General features: G+C 46.6%; 1 protein-coding gene across 4 annotated transcripts in view; it reads right to left on the bottom strand.

Moving 5' to 3' along the window:
* The window catches only part of LOC144723511 (tetratricopeptide repeat protein 7B-like), a 118,433-nt gene that overhangs the window by 66,615 nt on the left and 26,243 nt on the right, over positions 1-25,575 (bottom strand). For all 4 annotated transcript variants that reach the window (XM_078602321.1, XM_078602322.1, XM_078602323.1 and 1 more), the window contains 2 exons: positions 23,931-24,014; positions 10,676-10,780 (listed from right to left, as the gene is read on the bottom strand). In XM_078602321.1, the coding sequence (XP_078458447.1) occupies positions 10,676-10,780; positions 23,931-24,014 (189 nt within the window). The remainder of the gene's footprint in view (positions 1-10,675; positions 10,781-23,930; positions 24,015-25,575) is intronic.

Genomic DNA, 25,575 nt, shown 5'->3' with positions numbered 1-25,575 from the left:
AAATGTTTTCTCGTAACATTTTTTGTTACGGGTGGCCCATGATGACAGGCATACGTGTCAATGATGGCACAATTCTCACGCGCACATGGCAAATAGTTTTCAAATCGCTGCCCCGCGTTTCTAAACAGGAAACGTTGCTGCCGAGGGACTATTAATGTCGCTTGATTTACGCCGCAGGATCGTAAGCGCATGTCCACAAAGTGGCTGTGCAAGGTGAAGGTCTAATATCTCAACCTGAGCGGCAGCGATTGAGAAAATAACTCGGCCGCCTTCACTCCCACCTCCACCTCCCCTCCCTCAAGAAGGCATTGCTAATTGCCCACATTAATCTGTAAAATCAGTATTATTCGGAAGGTAAATACACAGGCCGGCAAAACCAGGAGGGAATTCCAACACTGGCAAGACCCTCCCTCCCCACCCCCTGCACAAATGCAACATTCCAAATGAATTATCATGAACGCATGATAGTGCATAAGGCTGGTGTGGATACGCTGGTTTAGAGTTGATCTTCTTGGAATGTTCCACGCCACTCAGGGGAGACATAGGGAGACTCCCTGCAAGTTAAAGCGGTCGATGCGCACACCATTAATGTAAAGCCGATAGCAGCAAGAGCATGAGTGAGCACACATAAACGTTGATTAAAGTAGATGTATTGACGTGCCTGGCTGATGCACCAATCTTATTAGAATTAATAGCATTAAGGTGTATAAATATTTATAATCCAGTGTCTTAGCGAGCACAGATACCGCAAATCTGCCAAGGAATACCTTTCAATCTTTAATGCAGCGCTGGCAGGGTGGCATTATTAGCTGTCACAGTGTGGCTCCCAGACGGAGCCCTGCCCTAAGTAGGGATTACGGGGCATGAAGTTCTACTCATTCCTTAATTCACTAACTCACTCATCCCAATTGAATGAGCATTTTATCCAAAAGTTTATATTTCTGCACACTTCTGATGAGACAATGAATGGTGTATTTTTGTTCAACTGCAGAAAAACAACTAAGAAAAGTAACGTAATTATTTATTTCTTATTAAAGTCATTTGGCCCACAACGGCTGGCACATGGTTGACCTACTTTTGTGAATGACGTCACGGAGCCTCTAACGAGCAATTTGTGACAGACGATGGGAGCAGTAACGTCCAACAGACGGCAGCAGATTGAGGGCTTTCAACTCACAAACTCTCGCAGTCCCGTTGCCTTCGCGACGAGCATGAACCCGTATTGCCATACCTGGCAGCCTCAATCTAACTCAGCTTTAAAGGGTACGACATAACCTCAAGTCGTGTAGAGACACAAACCCACCATGGTGTAATCTAGCAGAGGTTTGGCAAAGGGCTGCAAATTTTTGTTAATGATTGTTTTTTTATAAAACCGAGGAAGGGTCATGGAGTGAGGATATTTGGCCACTTCCATAATGAGCGTTATTTGGGCTTTTAGGAGGATGAAACCAGAGGTCGCAGCAAAAAAAACACAACACACACATGCAAGAATAACACGTTTCTGCCAAGTGGCTTTATGAACCCTCTTGCTCTACTGCTATTTACTGGTCATCTCGTACGCCCCAGAGGTTTAGGAGATTCACACCTCTATGCGATCTACCACCCATTGCCTCCTTGTGCAAAACCTTAGAGCCAACCTCATGGGGCACAATGGTCATGAAACACATTCACTCTTGGTCAGTATTTCCACATTGATCCAAAATACCGAGCTCCAGGCTTGGACCAATATGGCCATGAAATTATAATACGTACCACAACAGCAACTCGCGTATCGATGGAAACACGCGTGCATTACTCCCGCCAGATTCACTGCAGTGCGAGAGTTCATCTGGGTTGATACAGGGGTTTCGTATGACGCCTCATTTCCATCACCACTGGGACCTGTCCTCTGCTGGCCTAGGAACAACACTATTGCCCCGGTTGTGTGGGCCTCCACGTGCCATGAGATGACAACCCCATCTCCCAAACTGTCCCCACCCTTCGTGACTGTAGGGTGGGAGATTGAGAAGTGATGTAAAAACGGTTAATTTATTATAAAGCGAAATGTAGCCATGCATTAGGCAACACCAGATCGAGTTCAAATTCATTCGGTTTGTCATTTTATTCCGTGCAATTTCAACCATAAATTTGCCTGGAAGATGAAGCCAGCGAGTGCCATTAGCGACGTGCACGTCTCTACCCCGCGGTGACCCTGTGACACCGCGACTGGGTGTGGGTTCGGCCTCGTTCTAATCCCTGGAACTTCGCGCACAATAAAGAGGCTCGGCAACCCTGCCGCAGGAATCGATCGTCATCGGAAGGGCGGGGCAAAGTCGCTATGGGGACGCGGGCTCTATTGATCCAGCCTGGTGCAAGCAGCATCCCGGAACTTTATCCAGGCTGGAATCACGGACACATCAAGGCGTAAAATCACCACAATCCAGCCACCTAAATGCTAACAAACATTTTCGGACCCATGTCTCGAAGCTTTTGTCAGCCAGGAAAGACATCGGTAGCCTGTGGCGGGATAAGGGTTCAGCTTGCCATGTCCATTAACACGTTTTTGAAGAACAAAGAAAGGCATTATGTGGCTTTGCCTGGTCTTGAAGACACTGGACGGCACTTAATCAGGTTAGAACAACGCAAGGGAGGTGCAGCTACGTCTTCCGCGGGTGTGGGATTCAACAATAGCATAATTTTGATTGCGGTGAAGTGCGATCCATCCTTCACACATCACCAATCATTGCCCAATACACCCTTTTTTCAAAAATAGATACAAATGGAATCCATCTGGCAACGTCAACATTTAATTCAATGGCTTTCCAAATTCAATATACTGTAATAAACCCCGTTTCTTTGTTTTTCATCCACAACCAGAATGAAGGGTGCAGAGTATAGGATTTCATACTTTCCCTATCTCACTACGCACCTGTTTTTTCAAGCTGCCACCACCACCGCCGCCACGACTGCTACCTGAACGACCATGCACCTCCGTAAACATCGCGTTTCTGAGCAGAATGGACAGGATTTGTCCAGCCTGCACACCGGCGCACCGCCACCCCCCACACCGCCCGCCGCCCCCTCTCAACAAAGTCGTCTGCACCGCGCTCACAGGCTGTAACACCCTGGCCCCCTGGTGCACCGTGTCCTACTAATCAGCCACGAGTCCATCCAATTCCCTGCCACGTGGGAAGGTCAACGAGATATACCGGCGGTGCCTCGCAGCCGCTGCCCCTCGCGATGAGACGCATAAATTGTCTTTCTTAGGAACACTCTTTAAACCCGTTTCTAAAGTGGCGTGTCAGCGCCGGGCAGCGAGAGAGCCTTCCACGACGATGACCTCACTGAGCTGCATCCCTAGATAAGGAATGCGTGAGAGACGGATGGGAAGTCCGTTTTGAATGTGCAATGAACGGATGGGAAGCGCACGTTGGAACATGAAACGAAAGGAAGCGCCGTCCGTTTAAAATGCATAATGAACGGAAAGGAAAACTGATTGAAATATGAAATTGACAGGAAGCATATGTCCACTATGCGATGGATAGGATGTCGATTAAAAAATATAAAATCAAGTCAGGAAGTGCATTTTCAATGCACATAATTAACAGAAAGGATGACTGTTTCAAATATTTAATGAGCTGACAGGAAGTCCGTCTTGAATATTTAATGATAGACAGGAAGTCCGTTTCTTCATTAACCAGCAGCCTGATTCAGCTGATGAGACTGTGGAGCTTGAAACTGGTCAAGATGGCTTTTCTGCATGACATTCTAATGGATAAATATTTTATTTTATGCAGAGAAATGTATTTCCTGTTTGTTCATTATGCATTCGTTAACCATGATCCTCCACCACAGCAACAACAACAACCGCCATTCACCACTACGTGGCGGTGACGTCACCACGACGCTTGTGCCAGGCCATGTGCACATTGAGGTCACGTGAAGTGTCGAACGCCCGCTGGCAGGAGGTCACGGGGCAGACCCAGGTGCCACGGGTCGACTGACTGAGATGACCTAGAAACACAGCGTGTTTCACATACAGTATATGTCTTGCATCCCTTTACAATACTGTACAGCGTTATGGACTTAGTCCGAATAGTGTACGGTACAACCCTTTGACATTCCACTTCTGGATGAAGGCTTCCCAACGCCACAGGCATAACTTGATCATGCTTCACCACGCCGGTTGGTGAAGGCAAGGGAGTATAAATATGGGAGCATAATACGAAAATTAAACTAAACTATTTCTAAGTTCACCAGGTAAGGCCCACCGAGCTATACGGCTCTTTTTCAGAAGCGACCTGGCCACAAATGAGAGCTTAATGAAGTGGCCTATCGTGTGGAAATTTATAGCAGTCAAATAATCTAAACGCATGTTTGTAAATGTGGAGGGGAAAACCAGAGGACCCGAAGAAAAATCCGGAGAGAGAGAGAGAGAAATGCAAACTCGAAATATACAGTCGGCGTCAGGGTCAGGATCAAACCCACGACCTCCTGTATACCAGGCCACTGTGGCGCCCCAAACGTAGAGTACAACAATGTACTTTGATGCACTGCCTTCTGCTGCCCACAAAATAAGCCCCGCAGTCTATAACACCCATCCAAGCACTTTCCACCATCCAGGCTCAACGTACGAGATCTGATGAACTCTGAGTGGATTCAGGGTGATTTTTGTCAGTCTCAAGAGCTTTCCGTTACAAGTGAAAAAACTGGTGAGCAACCCCCCACACGCGAGGGTATATAACGCAGCCCAATTCACGTGGGATTCAACAATCCCGTTCTTCCAATCTTCGGTGAAAATACGGCCACGTCTACAACGACTGCACATGTCTCGTGTCATCATCGGCGGCCCATCGGGTACAGGGAGGACACGTCTTCCGCAGATGGTGGAATGATCGGTTGTGTCCCGAGATGGCTGAACAGAACCGATCCAAGTTCCGTACGCTCGAGCGCAGACACGGCTGGTGGCTCCCGAGGGAAGGAGTCGGGGGGTCCTGTTGATGTTGTGCCGCTGCTGTGGCCGCTCGTTGTTTTCCATGTCTACCGTTCATCTCATCAAAATCAGAGTCTGTATTTCTAAAGTAGGAATCCGACGAGCCATCACGCTCTTCGTCACAGATGTTCCAGTAGGGGCAGTGTCGGAAACGTTGTAATCACAAACGATACAAAAACACGATAGGAGTGCAAAATATAAGAAAGGTAAGCACATGACTAAAAATATACAAGTAAAACTAAACTTTTTTTTTTCAGGTAAAGCCCACTGAGCTGTTTCTTTTTCAGAAGCTACCTGGCCACAAATGAGAGCTCAACGAAGTGGCTTAAAATGTGGAAATTTATATCAGCCAAATATTCAAAATAATCTTTTTTATCTTAATCTAAATGCATGTTTCTGCTTCCTTGGCGAGGCGGATTTGCTCAGTCATCATTGCTTTGCAAAACAACACAGCGCCACTGAGGATGGTTCCAGCATCTGGGCTTCCCAAGCATCGCTTTTGATGTCACATTTCTTCAGCCTGGCCTTCATCAACAACCACAATGCAGCAAAATCACTCGGGTGATACGCTTCGGCCGTTTTGCCACAATTGTGAACCTGGCTCCCGAAGGCCATATGTATAGCAATGGAAGGGCGACCGTTGCCAGTAATGGTTGTCGTGCCATTTTTTTTTCAGCTGAAGAAATAAAATAAATAATATTTGTCCAAATGTGGACCAATATGACCCCTACTCCCTCTAGAGGGCAACGGGGATAGGCAACGTCCAATCAGATCAAAGAGGTCACCTGACCACCAGAGGTTGTGTGCTCTGAAAACCAATCATTCGTCAATATAGCACGCTTTTCTGTAGGCTGCTTTGATTGGCTGTACAGAACTCTGTCACTCCAAGCCAATGTCTTACTAAGCTGCCGTAGTTGCAGGTGATGATTGCCGGCATCATGTTCTCTAGCCTCAGCATAGAAAGGTAACTGGCAACTTACTTCTTATACCGCCTCACGGGTGAACCTTTTGCACGTGATCCTTTGCTTGATTCAACAAAATTGCCCTCTCGCGTTGCCACACAAGAGACGTGCTTCACCATCGGTCTCTGCTGGAGAGCGCGTGGGCAGGCAGGCACACAACTCCGTCATAACGATGGGGGGGGAGGGGGGGGTGCAGGTTGGACCTGGGGGTTGGAGGGGGGGGCGGTGGGAGCAACCCGTTCCCAGAGAACGAGCAGGTGGTCTCGTTCCAGAGAGAGGGCCCCCCGGTCAAGAACGGGACGCGTAACGTGCGTCGTCATAAATAATCGTACTTCTGCATCTCATGTCACCGAGCGTGATCTGGTGTCGACCCGGTCGGGCCAAAATAAATGTAATGCTTCCGCAGCACAAGAGAGTAAGGTCCTATTTTATAAGCCCGTCACGGGCGTGACAGAGATAAACATCTTGCAACATGGTCTGCGATCAATCCAGCAGGCTTACCGCACCATTACGGAGCGGAAAAAACAAAGCACACTGTGTGTGAAGTTCAGCCGAACAACAAGACAATGAGGGTTTTAGCCGGGGGTTAAATTTATGAAACTAGTGCCGTGATACCTCGTGCTTGCATAACAGATATATAAATGTGACTTTTAAGCGCTAACATTTTAAAGGAAATCAATAATGGACGATGCTTAAAAGGCGACTATTTGCCATAAATGTTGCACAAATAAACGAAAATCTATCCGTATGCGAAAACATTTTGTATACGTTTCCTATCAGGCAAGGAATGATTGCCCCTGCCTCTTGCTCCAGCGATTGTCACCATTCTGGGTCATCCGTGGATTCATAAATTAGATTTTTTGTCCTCGTGTTTCCATGTCGCTAGTAGTGTTTTTTTACCGTTTGTTCGGGCTCGTTTGTCCAGTCTCTTTGCTTCATTAGCATGTAATTTGCATTCATCATAAACAACAGATTTATCAAACATGATAATGACTGTTGCAAAACATTGTTAATGTAAATAATTGCTTTCAATCGCTAAAGCAGAGTGTATCCTTACTACAGGCCTCGTACATTGCAAATATACTAAATGATCGCCTCTCATTCTAGCTCAAGGAATTGTTGTCATGGGTTTTTTCTTTTCTTCAAGAGAACCCTGGATGGGATATTTAGGCAAATTTATTTTTGATCATTGGTAAATGTGGGAGAGAAAACAGTTGCTTAGAAAAAAATCCTCAAATCCACAAACAAAACTCAAAGCACAATCACTCCAGATAAGACACCAATCTTATTTAATTAACCGTCTTCTGAAGGTGCCCCGTCGCTATATTGAAACAATATGTGATTAAAGTTTAATGCTACAAATTACCCATGGAATCAAGAAGTATGCAGCGATTGCGGTAAGGGCCAGAAACGCACTGGAAAAAAAATAACATTTACTTCCAATTACAGAACGTCTTGAAAACAAACTAGCGCTGGTGGTGCAGTCGTGGCCATCCAAACTGGGAGCACACAGACGCGGTCTCTCCTCGCGGCCTGAAGACTGTAAGGACTCAGGACAAGTTCTCTCATTACCCTGATACAAAGTCATTGTCGCCTCCGAGAGAGAATGCTGCCGGATGAACCTCATAAAAGAGCGGTGGACGTACTGGAAAAACCCCAATAACCACAAAATGAGGAAAATAAAAAGCAAAACACACAGGAAGCGCTAAAGTCACATTTCAAACATTCTAGTTTTAGAACAGTCAATAAATATCTGTCCTATGAAATTTTTAAATAAAAGAGGGAGAATGGTGGACATGGAAAACCCTATTATTGGTATTTTTATGGTCAAAATAAACAAAGTGCTTGGCAAACAGGCAGATGGTACAAAAACCGACCTTTGATGTATCTTACACACCGACATCACAACACCACCACTCCATACCTCGCTGGGTGCATTACGACATGGTGTATTTATTAAACATTTCTTGTTTTCTGGGCTACTTGAATAATGACAGGTAAAAGCCGGTTGGGTCTCGTTTATTTCGCATAACCAGATGAGAACTCAATAGACCAAGATGAGTCTGACTTGCAAAAATTATCCTGGGTCTCACAGCTGCAAAAACTGTTTAGGCCCACGGTTGCCAAACTGTGTGGCTTGACGTTCAGTATTAAGCCTTAAAGGCAACATGAAGATAAGATATGTGCATGCCTCTTTACGCAGTGATAGGATAAAAACATGGAACTCTGTTCACAATCGGTCGCAAAGTAAAACCAGTTGCTGAATCATCTTATAGTCACGCTGCATGTAGATTGTAAGCAATGACAGTAAAAATTTAAGAGGGACTCCACAGACCGTGAAGTGGCTCTTATTCTTTGACAAATAAAATGTGGCTGCAACACATGCAGTAAATTAGCACACTTTCCACTATAACCAATTTGTTAATTATTTACAACCGTTATGCAAGTGTACATTATAAAACATGAGCGTTTTTTATAGCTTTTTATTTTCCATCAACCGGACCGCACGACGGTCGTGCTTGCCATGCAAATACGACGCACGTCCACTCATCTCAAAGGTAAGAGGCAAAGGTGCAGCCTCGCAGTGGCCTGCTCAAGATCCTGCTGGCGAAAGTTCCTCCACTCGAGCAAGCTTAAGGCAGCCCCTCTCTCAAGGGTAATTCTGCCCAACTCTTCCAACGATGACCAGACAGACACCTTGCAAGAGATGGGCGTAAGCACACTTTACCCCACCACACGCGATCTGCCGATCGATTGTCTGTGGTCTACCCATTTATACTGCTGGGTGGGCAGACATTTAAGAAACCTATCCACTGTTTTCGCTGCCACGCCACGAGTTCACATTGAACCGGCGACCTCTGTGGATCGCTGGTCCAGCGTGCCATCCATGCGAGAGAGAAAAGGCTCCCGACTCACCATGAAGGAGCGTTACCCTGTATCCGTTTACAACGACCACGTGTGCCCACTAACACGCGCAAGGCATGAAAACCAAAATGCATTTTGAATTCAAGGGAGTCTTCAAATGAGGACATCTATGCCAGTAGACGCCACGGCAAATTATGTAGCATGGCCAGCGGGCATCACAGAATCACTTGCGTAACATTGGCATTCTAGTGCTGGACATGACCGTAGGTTAATATATATTTCTTTAATGAGGTCCAAAATGTAACACGATTTGCATATTCCCTGAAGAACATGACCTTTATGAAACATTTCGCACTCGGGAGTGCTGTTGAAGCTGTAAACTCCAGCTCTGCTGACACAACCGCTCCCTCGTTTGCAAGTTGTGCAATATTCCTTAAGGGCCGCGTACTCGTTCTCTGTAACGTCGATGTTTTTTCTCTCCTGTTTTTGTTGCTCCTGTGCTCACGGCACCACAGATCTCCCTTGTAAAATAGCCGGGCGACTGGCTAAACGGGACCATCCACACAACAAATTAAATTAACTCAAACTCAAAAGGATTTGACTGAACCATTCCTGCAATGACATAAGCCATGGCCACAATGAGTAGGGCACAATTGACACGGAACCTATTGCTCTATTTGTCAGTGGCCTCCAAATGGACACTGTGGAGAAGTGGCCGTGCAATGCTGTTGGATCAATTCAGATGGTTTTCGTTTTTTGTCCTCCAATTTTATTTTCGATCTGGCCGGGTGGCTCAACAGGAGAGCAAGCAGCCCGCAATTGGAAGGATGCGAGTTCAAATCCTGGTCCGAGGTTGACAGTGGTTGTTCGTCATAGGAATTATGAATTTCCACCACCGACTCAGAGCTGTTAACTGGGCGTAAGCACCACCCCTCAATGGTCATTTGAGCAGGAAATAACCGTGACTTGTTTTACAATTTTATTCAATTTTACCATTGGTGTCAAGTCATGTGATAAAGAAGTATCCATTCATCTGGCAACAAAACTGACACCTTTTTTACAAGGAGTCATGTTTGCATAGACCACAATACCTGCAGTCATAATGCAAACAAAAAACATAACTTTGATAATGTGCACTGTCCTTGAAGTTGATTGGTCCACACCCGAGAGAGCTTTACTTAGAGCCTAGTCTCACATGGTGTTGGACCAGATGACGCCAAAAGGCGCAAAAGGTGTCAGTTTTGTTGCCAGATAAAAGGGTAAAAAATCAATTATCATATTTTTTACTGGCAAATGAGGTTCCAATGAAGTATCCATTCATCAAATCGAGATTATTTGTTCAACGAGATGAAAACCCAAGAGACCAGCAGCGTCATTTTCAAGAGTGACATCACCTCTGGATAGTGAGCAACCGTCAGAATGATGCATCACAGAACTAAGTCTGAGATCCCTTCAAGTGATCTCTTATGCACACACCAGGGGCACTTCACTCTCCCACTTGTCTCGATATCGATATGTTTTGTTTCACAGCTGTCAAACAAACATTTCTTTTTTTTTCCATTCGGCCCCTGAATTTTTTTCTCCAAAAATCAAGTGACGAAACTAATTCAAACATTGCTTTCGTGTGCAGTCACTGCTGACCGGGCTGAGGCCATCAACTCACAGACGACACTTGAGAACCCAACTTAATAATGGGCAGCTGCCCATGATTAAAACCCACGATTCTCAGCGACGCCGGTGCAGTCTCCGTGAACCCCAAGCCACCGGGCCCCACCTGGTCGCCGCATTCATGAATCCCTCGCGGCGTGGCTCCACGTAAATGACGCAGGAAGATTGGGGGGGGGCGCGGGGACACCTGCGCTCGATGCGAACTTACCCAGTGCAGAGGGCCCATGCACAGCTTTGCAGCCATCAGCGGGATGCTGGGCTCCTCCGGCGACAGCTTCATGCATTCCTTGAGCACCTTCACCGCCCGGGCAGACTGGAACACGCAGAACACGCACAGGGTCACCCGCCCGCTGTCTCGCACCCCCCGCCCTCCTCCACCGCCCACCCATGCCATACACACACAGCTTTGGGGGGCACTGCAGTCACTGCTGTGTTGGGGAATCATTAGGTCAAAGCAGCTACAACAAATTCCGTATTGTGCAAATTGTAAGACGCACTTTTCCCCCTGTGTAGTCTAGAGCAAACGGAAGCATCTCGTAAGCAAATGGGCGGCACGTGATGTGGTAGGTGCTTTCTAACAGCACTTGCCCCAATAAGGCTATAGGGGGGGGTCTTTGTCTTTGGTCTGTTTGTGTGTGTGTGACCAGAATTGAAAAACTTTTATTGATACCGAGCACAATTTTGGGATGCGTCTTACTTTCCGGAGTGTCTTACAATCTGGAGAATATGATTTCAAGTTTCAAGTTTATTTATTAGGTATAGCCCTGTGAGCCATTCGACTCTTGAATCGGGTGCAACCGCAACAAACAAAAAACAAAAACATGAACAAGAAAACATCTTAAAGTGACTATGAGCAAACAAAAAAATCCAGGAAAAAAAACAGCTGATTACTCCCATGTACACAAATATATACGCTGTGTGGCTCCGTGGTGGGGCAGCAGACAGCGGTGCAATAACATCGAACTTTGTACCATGTAAGTACGTACGTTGAACTTATTTCGCACCGTACGTAGCCGACCGTGCTAATCTAAGCTCCTCACTTTCACCAACCGTCAGATTGACCAGCGCGGTGAAGCGTGGCGAAATAAACCCCAAGACCCTCACGGTGTGGGTAGGCCCTCATCCAGCAGTGAAATGACAAAAAGGGCTGTAAGTGTACACATGTATTAAAATGCAACACGAGAGTAGCAGGGGAGGTTGCTGCAGCAATAATATAATAATAATGTCCATGTCTTAGGCACCTTTCACAATGTCTCAAGACATGAACCCTTGTAAATGAACATGCGAATAACAAACACAGATATGCATGCATCATGAAACTTGTGAATCGATATTAATCGATGCCTCGATGCATTGTTCCACCAACAGTGAACAATTGCAAGTCTTCTTCGGGTCTTTCGGTAAAGTCACGTAGATAGGTTAAAATAAAATGAAGAATATGAATTCCTGCAGTCACGAAAACTTTAAGTCAAGATTTAATTGCAAGTCTCTTCCAAGCTTACAATTCACGCACACAAACAGGTCGCCTATTATCGCAATTACAACATTAAAACTTCCCCGTATTATCTTACAACTGTAGAAAAACTTGCTTGATGACGATACGATGAGTGCGCAAACAATTTGAACGTAAAATTCAACTGGTTTCTACTACTTTTCTTATTTTTGTTACTTTATTCTTATAATTGCCCTTTGCTAAACTCTCAACATTAGCTCAGTAACTCTTCAAACTGCGCCCCCAGGGATGAAACTTGGGCTGTGCAAACAGACCACTGTTATGCCCCTGCGGTGACCCTCAGGCATTTTCCCGACATCCGAAAGTCCTAATTGAGAGATTCGGATACCACGAGCTACGCAAACGCACATGTCCATCCTACAGAGCCTGCGGCAGTGAGGATATGAGCACTGCTAAAAGCCAGCACAACCTCCCCAACAAACTGTTGTAACTGCCAGCAAAAAAAGAAAACAAAATAAACAAAAAAAATCGCCTCCCAGACACAAATTACTCCCGCACAAGAATTTTACTCGCTCTTTAAACATGATGTAATGCACATGCTGATGGCATTATTTAAACGCTTGTAACACTTAACCATGCCCAGGTGAACAGCTCCATGCCAGACATGTGGGATTTTTTTTATATCCCCCCCACCTACCTACCACCTAGTGGACCATCAGATTCTTTCACTGCTGGGAAGTTATTGAACAATAAAAGTCCACCGGGTCTGTAATGCTGCCATAAATCAAAAGCCGGACTCTGGTGGCTGCATGTCCTCCTGCTAATAGCCTGCTTGAGACTAATGTTTGCCATGATGCGAACTCTGTCATAGACACCAAGTGAACCCTTCAGTGCTCAGGCAATTGGAAGTGAAAGCCGAAGGGATTAGAGACCTCTTGGCTATCTTTGGAAGGATGGCTTGTTTTTCAGTAGTGGAAATGCGCAAGTTCACATGCCCCATTTCATAATGTAAATATCTGTTTAATTTCAACCCTTTGTCAACGTGCTGTTGGATGAAAGACATCTAGTCATGTCGGGCACGGGGTAGTTGTTTGACCATACTTCACTATGCAGGTCAATGTGCGATGGTGAAGAAGGGGCGGGATTAGGTGGGGATGGACTGGTTCCGATATCACTCGTCACTAATATTATCCCTTTCCCATTCCGATGACGTACACGTACGTCATCGGATTCAGCAGTGAACAGAAGGAAAAACGAAAAAAATAACTATATCGGTATGTCTTGAGGTCAGAAGATGTACCGAGGCTCCCACAAGGCCATGCAGGAGGGCGTGCGGCACAGTTTGGCGTCAGCTATCATCTGAGTGCGGTCGTGTCGCTACAGTTCTCTGTGGTGAGTGTGATGTCTTTAAAAACGACGGCGGTATGCCTCTCTAAATAAAATTAATGATAACTGCTTGTGCGTTCCGAAACTCAGCGGTGAACGGGACACCCACCCTGCAACTTGCAGACGTCTTGGAATGGGAAAAGGTTTACAGTGTCCGGGAATCAAACTCTGGCAGCTGGGTTTGTAGTGTGGGAGAGGTTGGGGGGGGGGGTGCACTCACCACTGCACCACCGCTCCTAGCTAATATACGTGTGTATGCATACAGATGTACACTTTAAAACTGGAATGTAGAGGCTTGTAATAGTTATTCTATTAACACTGATCATTGATCAGATCTTTGGATCTTTCGGTAAAGTCACGGAGATAGAAAAATAAATAATAATAAAAATTCTGCCGACGTGACTTTACCGAAAGAACCAAAGAGTATGAATTCCTGCAGTCACGAAAGCTTCAAATCAAGACTGATCATTGCCTTAAGGATACCTGCATGGAACTGTGTGTGTAGGAACGATCGCTTTCAATTTCTAAAACTTGCATTCAATTATAATCCTCTCGAGAATATTGGTTAGAAATAGACGCAGAAAAGACGAGACGATACCAATTAGATGTAACGAGAGAAGAGAACCAGTGAGACAAGACCCAGACAAACAGTGCGGACACGTTAAGTACCGGTGCAACGCAGACTCGAGCGGAGGCAATGAAGCAACAATAAACGATACCAATAAAAAAAACACATTCTTGAATCAGATTGTGACCCGAAATCGTGATAATTCATTGAATCCCAGGAGAGGGTGAATCATCACGTGCCTACTAAAAATAAAACGACTCAGAATCTATATATATCCACTTCACGAATAATATATATTTTAATATATATAACAAGGCATGCGCTCACTGACAGTGCAGCTTGATTGAAAAAAAAACGGCCTGGTAGAAATATATGATTACAAAAATGAAAATGTATTGTTATTCTTCTTGGTTCTTTCGGTAAAGTCACGTAGAAGGGAAGTAATAAAATAATAAAAATAAAACATAATAAAATGAAATAATTCTCACGACGTTTCGGCTACAACGCAAGCAGCAGTCTTCAGGTATAATTCTGATGATAGCCGGAGTACTGCACTCCGAACCCAGCGGTACGTTCGATTCTCGGCTCTGGCCAACATCAGTGGCGAGTGATACATGAAGAAGTCCTCGGCCCCTTCCTTCATCAATCGGCACTGACCAGTGTGGTGAAGTACAAGTCGAACGACCTCCATCGCCAACATGGGACGTAGGTGAACTTTGTCCAGCAGCGGACAAAAGGCTGTGAATTTCTCAAAGCTACTCAATTGGGATCACACACAGAGCACTCATCATCTCCCCCTGCTGGCTGTCAAATGCCCGTTTTCAGGCCAGGTACGAGGTAACCTTGCGCTCACAAGAACGTGTGACGTAAAGCCCTCCGATACGCCCTGGCGTGAATGGTGCTCGATCGAAAAACAAACCGTGATCACTGTTATCATTATTAAACTGCACAATTCAAGGCACAGTTCTGTATGTACATCACAGGCTGGTGATGCCTCTCTTGCAGTCGGGTCAGGGATTGTCCACAGCCGCTCGACTGCACAGGGCTCCACCAGAGCGAGGGCTTGCACGCGGCATGCTTGCACGCGCCTACTTCTCGCGAGACAAAGCGCTCGAAGCGGAGAGATACGGTGTGCAAATCCCCTCCTCCAGAATTCGAGCACGTGAGCTCGCATAGCAACAACGCGGCGCTTCAAGTTCAACTCCAGCAGCTGCCTGCAGCGATGTCTAGTGTCACGCTATGACCAGCTCGTGCCACCTGTAACAATGTCCAGTGTCGCACTATGACCGGCTTGTGCCACCTGTAACAATGTCCAGCATCGCGCGATGACCAGCTCGTGCCACCTGTAACAATATCCAGCATCGCGCTATGACCAGCTTGCAGCTACGCATGAAGAGAATGCGAGGAAGCACATCTGCCTGTGCAGCCTGCACTGGGTCAGCGTGCGAGCCCACAACACACACCCGCGGCGATGCATAATGCAACACGTGGCGCTGCAGTATATGTAATGCGTGACCGTGCGATTAAAGGCAGGCTCGTAACGATGCAGCGGTTAAATAGATTTCTGCACTCCTCATATGTGCATCGATTCTTGGCCATTTGTGAATGTATTATTTACCTTTCATTCAAATTACATTGAAATCAATTAGCGTACGCAGGTGAAAGACATTTCTGACTGCGAATAAACATAAGTGGGCTTCGGCCGGACACGCCACTCAGAACAGCTGCTGAGTAACAGCCAAAGAAGGGAAAGCCCCCAAGAGGACGTTCACCACAAACATGGTGATGAGATGTGTTCCAACTCTGCGATGGGCATGCCTCTTGGGCGTGTTCTCTCCTTTGGCTACCATTCCATCAGCAGCCTCATTCATCCATAGTCCACTCCGATCAGTCACGTCCTGCTCAAGCCCACCTATTTTTATATTGAGTCAATACGATGCCTCTACACTTGTCCGATGATCCACGCGTTCGTCTTTCTCTCGGCGTAAGCATGCACCTCTCAGTGATCCTTTGTGTACTTTCCAGCTTTTTTCAATTTCGTCTGTCAATGACTCAAATTACATTCACGTTATTTACTTGGGCAATGCATAATGTGGCGTGACAACAATCCACACGTGACAGAAGTAATAAGAGGAATGACAACAATAACAACAGAACCAAAGACACCAAACGCACGCTCAGGAGCAGCAAGGGTAATGGATCGTAGACACAAAGCCGCTCTCATTAACGGGCACCCGCGGCAAGGCTCCCGGCCTACGTCGCAAGGCGAACGCAGCAGTGAGAGTCACCGCCCTAACGACAATGAAGCGATTGGCAACCTTGCGAGCCGCCAGGTCACACAGGGGGGGCAGGGGGCATCAGCGAGCCGCCACTGCACACAGGTGGGGGCCAGGGGGCATCAGCCAACTGCCACTTCACACAGGTGGGGGCCAGGGGCATCAGCGAGCCACCACGTGACACAGGTGGGGGCCAGGGGCATCAGCAAGCCACCACGTGACACAGGTGGGGGCCAGGGGCATCAGCCAACTGCCACTGCACACAGGTGGAGGCCAGGGGGCATCAGCGAGCCACCACGTGACACAGTTGGGGGCCAGGGGGCATCAGCGAGCTGCCACGTGACACAGTTGGGGGCCAGGGGGCATCAGCGAGCTGCCACGTGACACAGGTGGGGGCCAGGGGGCATCAGCCAACTGCCATTGCACACAGGTGGGGGCCAGGGGGCATCAGCGAGCCGCCACGTGACACAGGTGGGGGCCAGGGGGCATCAGCGAGCCACCACGTGACACAGGTGGGGGCCAGGGGGCATCAGCGAGCCACCACGTGACACAGGTGGGGGCCAGGGGGCATCAGCCAGCAGTGCTTAAAGTGCAGCTCACGTGTAATACGGCCACTGAGCAGGCTGGCGTGCAAAGACCACTCACAGCACAATCCCTTAATGTATTGCCAGACTGCCCAAGGATCCTTCAAAGCGCCTGCCAATACAATGAGGATTATCGTACAACTTTCCTGCACTGCCCCAACCCCCCACCACCTGCAACATCCTCTCCTGCGCCCACACCCCCACCCACCCATCGTATGCCATTAAGCAGCTTACATTTTTTCGAGCAGCCATTAAACCCCGAGATTAATTAAATTCCAGACAGTAATCATTTTCAGAGACTTTATGACAATACGTGTAACTTTCAAGGGGGGGAGGGGCGGGGTTGGTGGGGGGGGGTACTGAAAATTACGCAACAGCTTGCTCGCACAAAAGCCCTGCACCACCTGCATGCAGACCGATCGAACGCAAAGCGTGAGCCAAGGTTTTGGTCACTAGATCATTAATTCCCTCGTAATTTTGTTCCATTAATTCCTCCTACGTAAGTTATTCACATTGATGCAGATTTTTAATGTGGCGGGGGGGAAAGAGCGCTGTTGGTGTAGAACCAATCGTTAATTTGCCGCCACAGGGCCTGTTTAGATGTTGTAGTTTTGTGATTTACTTAATGGCAGGGGTGGTAATGTGGTCCTGTGTACAAAGTGGTGAATGCGACTAACCGAGTTCGATTACTGGCCACGACTAACAACAGCGAAGAATGATATTCTAAACCAGCCCTGGCAACCAATCGCACTGACTCGCGTGGCGAAGTATCGTCAAAACGCCACAACAAAAACAATATGGCAAGGGGAGGCCTTCATCGAGCAGTGGTTTGATCAAGGGCTGTAAACTGTTCTTGTCATTAATTATAACTTAATAACAATATCAGTTCATCTGTTTACAACGTAAATGTTCACAGACCCTGCTTTTGATGTTCGACCATTGCCTTTTTGAGAAAAACATTTTTTTCATGTGGTAGGCAACCAGAGTCCCCAGAGAGCCAAAGTAAAATTCCCACTCTACAAATACATCAAAAACATGCTTGCTTATGCTAACCTAGTAACACAAGAAGCAGGCATCTCACTTACACAACGATCTCAGTCTTGAAATGCATCTGCAGTTGGATGCTATATAAATGTCAATTGTACTCTATCTTGACATGTACATTGAACTTCTTTTGCACTGTACGTAGCCAACCATGCTCATCGGAGGAGTGGGGTAAGGAAAACAAACAAAACACAAAAATCAGTTCTGATCCACCAACCCCGACATGATCCCTGGATCAGACCAAGTCACTTTATCTACGCTGACGTTGGCAATTCTATAAAAGGCAAAGCTGCGGCCCTGCAATTCCTTGTTCATGCCAGTGCTGGCAGAAGGGCCTCCACTAGTGGCTGTGTGGCACTCTACCACGTTGGCCAGAGAACTTGGGAGGGGTGGGAGAACCCACAATTTAGTCCATCACACGTGACTCGCTGGGGTCCACTGACTGCAGCCGACCCATTTATTCCGCTGGGTGGACAGAAACATTGCCATTGTCTCAACTGGAGGGCCGAATATGGAATCTAACCGGTGACCTCTGGATTGCATGTCCAGTGTGCGAACCATTAAGCCACAGCAGCTCCGATTTATTCTAGAGACAGTGAATAATGCATTTTGGGGCTCATTTATCATGCGCTGTGATCAACAGACGAGAATTTTAATAAATCAATGCTTCTCGTTTCGTCATTACTGTTATTAATATTATCATCTACGTCGTCATCGTGAATAAATGACAAGACCTTACACGGCCAGCACATTTCTCTTCCCGTGACTCATGCCGTGTACTGAATCGACAGAGTTGCATAACACGTGCACAGTTTAGCCGAGCGTTCCTCACACAGCGAGGACGCCCAAGTATGGAGGGTGAATTTTTTTGTGGTTTAAACTTTTTTGTTAAACACATGTTGGGCAAATAAACCTCCGTGACCACGCTTAGTTCTATCTATAGCGCCGTCTCGTTGTTGGTGAGCGCACTTTAATTTAAGAATGAACATTAGCTGTCTGCGAAAGAGCTACTCAACAGCTTTTAATTAACCGGTTCGTGCCCTGCGTCGAGCCCATTGTATTTTTCTGGAATGTTCCGCCTTCAGAATGCAGTTCCTATTTTTCATTCAGCACGATTTACGGCCGCGCGCTTACGTGGGCTAATTACAATACAGCTTCGGAGTGAGCGCACGAGCTTACCGGGCGCTTACGGAAAGGACATGGCAAGGGGCTGGCAACAAAAAGTTACCACCCATGCAGAGTGGAAATTTTTGCTCAACCTTCAAGCTGCCCGAAATAAAAAATGAATTATTAACCAAAATAAAATCTTCATGAGTCAATAGCACAGCGTTTTATAAACGTGAAGTGCTACCATTCATGAAACGAGGTCGGTTTGAAGTAAACGATCGAAGCCACAAGTCGAGCTCAGACACGAATCTGGCGTCCAAAGAGGCGGTGTGAACTAATCAAAATGCTCGTGACCCAACGGAGCTGTCAAACCAAAGGCCTCTACTCCAATCTCCGCTTGCAATTATGGCGCATCATTTAATTTCGAACGTCCTGCGGTTGCTTTATTTATTCGTCTATTTAAATACACGCAAACGGAAGGGCGGAGCGGAAATGTCGTTTCATTGCACTCGCTGCGACTCGGTTGTACATGCGTCTCCAAAAGGCCAGGCACGAGAACACCACGGAGCCGCTAATCCTACAGCGGCATGCGCTCACCATGTGCTGACGCTAATGCGCGGTGGCAAGAGGGCCCGGGGAACTCTTAAGGCAGCGACAGTATGCTCCGTCACAGCCTCCCTGCGGTGGCCGTGGCGGTGGGGGGCAGTGGATGGTTTATGCGGCTGTTCGGTGAATTTGTCCTGCGCTGAGAATGTAGGGAATTCTCTACAGTGAAGGGGCGGGTTTATCAAATGCCCTTAAACACGTGATGTTTCTGTATGACAAAAAAACATTTCCAAGCGGGTACAAATGCTTACGCTTTGCACCATTATCGATGGCAATAGGTACACACATGCTATACGCAGGTTTAAAATTACTCGTTGCAAAAATAGAACAACCACATGGAATTCAATGTTGCTGTTGAAAATCAAACAAGGACTTCCCAGGACACACATCCCAGGACACGACGCTTACAAGTAGATACAAAACAGCAGCCAATTTGAGGGTGGTAACGCGAATGAGAGGCTTGGGGTACAAGGGAGTGTGAACGGCGAGAGACGCAGGGTGAAAATTGGGTGGAATTGTGAAAGCTGGTGTCACAGGGAGAGCCGGGGCGGGAGATGCGGGAGATGCGGCTTTCAGATGGCGGGTGGGGGGGGGCATCACAGCGAGAGGGAGGGCGTGGGAGACGCATCAGCTGCCGCCAGAGCAGGGAGAGTTACTGCAGTGCAGCTGTGGCCTCACAGGACTGGTCACATGGTGAGCTCGGAGAGCGGAAAATTTGGCCAATGGGAGAGGCATGGGTACAGCGCCAATCAGCCCCGCACAGGCGAGACGCCGCGCATAATTGCCTCTCCGGATGTGTGCGCACGCGCGCGCTGGCGCACTGGCGGGCAGGCGGGTGCGCAGGCAGGCGGGTGGACAGGCGTGCAGGCGGATGGGTGGGTGGATGGGCAGGCGGGCGGGTGGATGGGCAGGCAGGCGGGTGGGTGGGTGGGCAGGCATGCGGGCGCGTGCGTGTGCGCGAGGAAGCACGCGCGTGCACACACGCACCTTTTTTTGTAAGACAAGGTGCAAGTGCATTGGGTTAAACGGCACCGTGGCCAGAATGCACGAGGCACTGCCGAGACAAATAAAAACACAGCCGCATGTCCCACCCAAACGGTGAGAGCTGGGCATGCATTTGGCTGTTAAATAATTCATCCGCATTTGCGCTGGGGAAGGACGCAGGAAGAAGAAGGAAAAAAACTGTGATAGATGTAAATGTTGACATTTCCTCGAAAACAGCCTGCGGTCGATGAATTATACTTCGTTACACTTTTACTGACATGTTTATGCTGCCAACAGCGTGGGATTGTTGTTGCAAAGATGCGGGCGTGCATATTTTCACTGGAGAAGCACGTCAATAACTCGGATGTTGCACGAGCCCGCCGCAGTCTTTAACGTAAATAAATTATTAAACAACACTTGAGAGCACTCAAGAGTCCGCATTATCATGCTAAACATTTTCACCCGGGCCTATGTTGCGGAAGAATACCTCACCGCCGCCGGCGGCCTCACGTGGTCCGACGATAGCGATGTGTGATGATGCACTGTGATGTGCGGTGCAATAACGTACGCTGGTGTGATGATGGTGGTGGTGATGGAAAGGAAACGATCATTTACTATTAATACACAATGTGGAGTGCCATCTCTCACGCAAACCTCGTCGATGCCACAAAATCGACACCGCACATCGAACAAAAACGGTCACTGCATTGTGCGCTTTCAGATGCGTTTCTGCAGCCGTCTGGAATGCTCTTCTTTCCAAGCCGCTGGACCTGTCACTTTTAAATCTACATTGCAAACACATTTCTTTAGAACCGCTTTATTGTGTTTAGTTTGTTGTCCTTCCCCGCACCTCCGTTCAACATACATTGTTAGGTATCATCAGCAGCACCGCGCTGAAGTCCAATGGCGAACATCGCCCCAGCCAACATCCAACGTGATGTCGCAATAACCGGGGACTACCACGAGATTATGGACATCTAAGTCTCTCCCTGCTCCAACAAGGCCTACAACAAGAAGCCCTACTCCATCGGCTGAAATCCAGGAAACCTGTCTGGATGCGTGCCTCCACTCTAGCAGCCAGAAATAACGACATCGGCACTCGCTGGACGAACCTTATCCCAGACCCGACTGTGGAAAGAACCGGGCTCCTCTCTCTCTTTGCGAAACCACGCTGGGGGACGCAACGTGGAAGTTGCGTGTACACCTTCCACAAATGGAAGATCAAAGAATCGCTGAACTGCGACTGCTGTGGAGTCCAACCCATAAAACGCATCATCGATGAATGCGCCATCCATGCAACATCCTGGCGGAGTTGCTGCAATCCCATAGAGTCAACTGCCTCCTTGTATTGGTGGAAAAAAACTTAGCATTTCACTCTGACATGTTTCAAAAACTGTTGGTTTCCACTGTGGCCACACGAGAGAAGAAGAATACACCGAGAAAGCGGCAGGCTATATGAACCTTATGGCGGGACCCCGGGGTCCCATAAGCCCCCAGCTCTCGCATATACATGACATTATAACGTAAAAAAAAACTTTGCTCTTTTTCACCGATGGGTTTGAAGAATGGTGGTAAGTGTTGTCTTGTTAAACTATGCCTTTAAAACTGAAAACTACTTACCTGCAGTACCTCTATTTAAATACACTATCGAAAAAATAATTTACACCCCTCTATCAATCAACGTGTTTCTCAGTGTGGATTTGTGAACACACTCTGTAAACAGTACATAAAATATTCTTGGTTCTTTCGGTGAAGTCACGTAGAAGGGAAATAATAAAATAATAAAAATGTAAAACAATAAAAATTCTCACAACGTTTCGACTGCAACACAAGCAATCGTCATCAGGTGTGAAATCCACAGCAAGAAAATTTGAAAAAGTGGCGGTCTACGTGACTTTACCGAAAAAACCAAGAATATGAATCCCTGCAGTCACGAAAGCTTTAAATCAAAATGTAGTACATAAAATAGTACGTGTTTTCAATGCGCTGTTCATATTGTAACAACCGTTTACACCAATGTTATTCTACAGAGTAGTGGGTCGCCGCTCCTCTTCTCCGCACTGATACGAGCGGTATGTGGGGACTATGGCTTAACCGCAAATAAAAAAAACACCTATCCGCACAGATGCATACGGGCAAGAGAAGTATTATCAAACAAGAGGAATTAACGGTGCAACGCATCTCATCTGTTAAATATCTGCAGGTAATAGGATCGTCATCGATTGAGCCTGGCTGCAGACATTGGTAGGTCACAAATAATAATGAAGATAAGAGAGCAGTTTCACTGTGTATTATGCATAACGTTATGACAAAGGACTTAAGTTGTGTAGGCAGTTTGAGCAGCTTTGGATAAGACTTATGATCCTGCCCGTACCCGAGCAATGAGCGCATTCGCTTGTTCAGCTCTTCTGCGCATTCGTCCTCGCTGCTGCGCTTGGACATGACACGACAACGGAACGATCCGCGCCAGGTGGGTCGCGGCGTTGATGTGCGCGGTGGGACGGAGTTGCCAAAAATAAATAAATTACGAGTTTGACTTCCGTTTATTCGGGATCCCGAGGTCCCGCCATGAGGTTCATTTGGTGGCAGCAGCGGCGGGGAGTGGAGAAAACATCATCCTCGCACCGCACTTCAACGCTCTCACGTCTACGCTGGCCATCTTCACCAATCCGCACTGGCCACTGCGGTGAAACATTGTCAAATAACTCCCACGACCCGCATAGCATGGAGGAGGCCCTCTTACAGATATGGATTGAGAAAAATATTAATATTTAGCAAGTAAGAACTACCATTTTTGAATGTCATGTGAATGAAGTAAACAACTCCATTCGCTTAACTCCATTTACAAGATAACTGACGATTAACACCACGGGATAGACACTTTTCATCATCAGCTGCTAATGTTTAGAACTCCTTACCTCTCAGTAGCATCTGCGCCGATGCATTGCCAAATTATAAATCATGCCTGAAGACATCTGTTCAATAGGGATTTCATCACATTTAATTAATCACCAATGAGGTGTATTCATATTTGTTAATTTTATCTTGTTTTAGAGTTACTACATATTGCAGTGAGACTGTTAAGAGATTTATAAATGTAATGGTGCTGTTGTTGTTTATACCAATATTCATGTCAGATAAAACAAAACGTAAGATATGGAAAAAAAAACAAATATGGACAGAGTTCCTGACTAGGCTGAGGCACGGGTTCAACATAAAATATAAATTATCTTTTGGGTTGGGAATTTTGGTCATCGAAGATACAGCAGTCATCACTCAGTAAGATGGACATGGACAAAGTTAAGTACGTGAATGAGTAAGTGAATGAGTGACGGGGAGGATGACGTGAGTAAGTGAATGAGTCACTGGGTGGGTGACGACGAAAGTGAATGAGTCACTGGGAGGGTGACGTGTGAGTAAGTGAATGAGTCACTGGGTGGGTGACGTGTGCTCACCTTGCCAGCAGCAGCCAGTGACAGAGCAAACTGGTACCAAAGGTGGAACTCCTCGAAGGCAAACTTCATGGCTCGCTCCAGGCACTGTGGGCGACACGAAACCAGCGCCGTGACACATCTCACGTGACACATCTCACGTGACACATCTGACGTGACACATCTCACGCTCTACATTCATACATAATCACCTTCAGCCCTCTCTCAATCCACTGCTGGATGAAGGGCTCCCCCATGCCGCATCAGGTCATGGGCTTCTAAACAAAGGATCTAATTTATTTTACGGAGTAAAACGGTCGGGGAGTTCCAATGCATCGATTCATGAGTTAATATCGATCCTCTGAGTTCGTGCCTCAATGTACATCCGTAACAATCTATGCGTTTTATTCTTACGTGTTATATGGAATCGGTATGGGTCTCCCTTGCAGCCACGAGAGGTCCTACCATTCACCACAATGTTAAAAAAAATCAATCGATCCTTGAATCTAAAACACAACCCCTGAATCGCAACATTCATCACATACATTTGGTGGTAAAATCTTCGTGCCCTCGAAGCAGACGCCAGTCAGTAAATTAGAATATTATTTTAATCCCCCATAATTCAACGTACATCAATAAGACACTTTGAACTATACATTTCACACAACTCAATAAATTGCAGCAGCTCAGGGCTTTCACATGGTTCCTGTTACCCCAAAAACACCTGGCCACCTACGAAAACCATGCCATTGCTATTACATCTGGGGTAATTGCTATACTACAGCTGCATGCATTATGATATTCAAACTCATTAACATCGCAATTACCAATAAGTGATTTCAATCAGTGTAATGAGATGGGAGGGATAATAAATGTAGCTCAGACAGTGTTTATGTGTATTAATATACCTTCATGTTATAACCAAGAAACAATCACAGGCATGCAATTTATAATATCCCTGTAAGTGAATATCAACATTTTGCCCATTTAGTCACAAGTGGTTGACATCTTCAGACTGATCCCCTGGCATAGAAATGTGGAATTTCCACCATTGGTTCTGGTCAACCAATGGATAGAACCACCCCTCCAATGTTTGTGGGAGAGTGGACACAATGACTTGACTAAACGCAGTTTTCAGCTTTTGTCCCAACTATTATTGTAACCCATCATATTTATTTTAAGACGCCACTACATACGTCATTTAATCACTCTCCATACAGTTGTTTTTGACTGGCGCAACCCAGTCAATATTAGTTTCCTCAGCATCTCTGCCTCGTAATTATCATCTTCCCTGAATAACACACCATCAAAGTAGCGTGAGGGAAAACTGAAATGCACAAAAGTATTTTTTTTACTCTTGCATTACTATATTTCTCTTATCCATGGCTAGGAAGTGTTCAGTATAAATAATTTTCAGTGATGTATTATCCATAAAAACACAAAAAACGAGGCTAAAATACAGCCGTGTACAAATCACCACAAGGCATATGCGCCAAAAACAGCACTCCCTCATCAGTCAGCCATTATTGCATCACGTTAGTAACCATAACGCGACTATTTTTACACCGTAACTCACCTTGTGTTCATAAATTACCCACAATTTTGGCCTGCGCCGAAGGACATGCACATGGGCACGAATAGGACTTCACCTCTCGTGTTACGTTTGCCC

Source organism: Lampetra planeri, chromosome 18, assembly GCF_965212315.1.
Source record: "Lampetra planeri chromosome 18, kcLamPlan1.2.h2, whole genome shotgun sequence".
Taxonomy (NCBI): Eukaryota; Metazoa; Chordata; class Hyperoartia; order Petromyzontiformes; family Petromyzontidae; genus Lampetra; species Lampetra planeri.
This window is presented reverse-complemented; position numbering and strand designations above follow the sequence as displayed.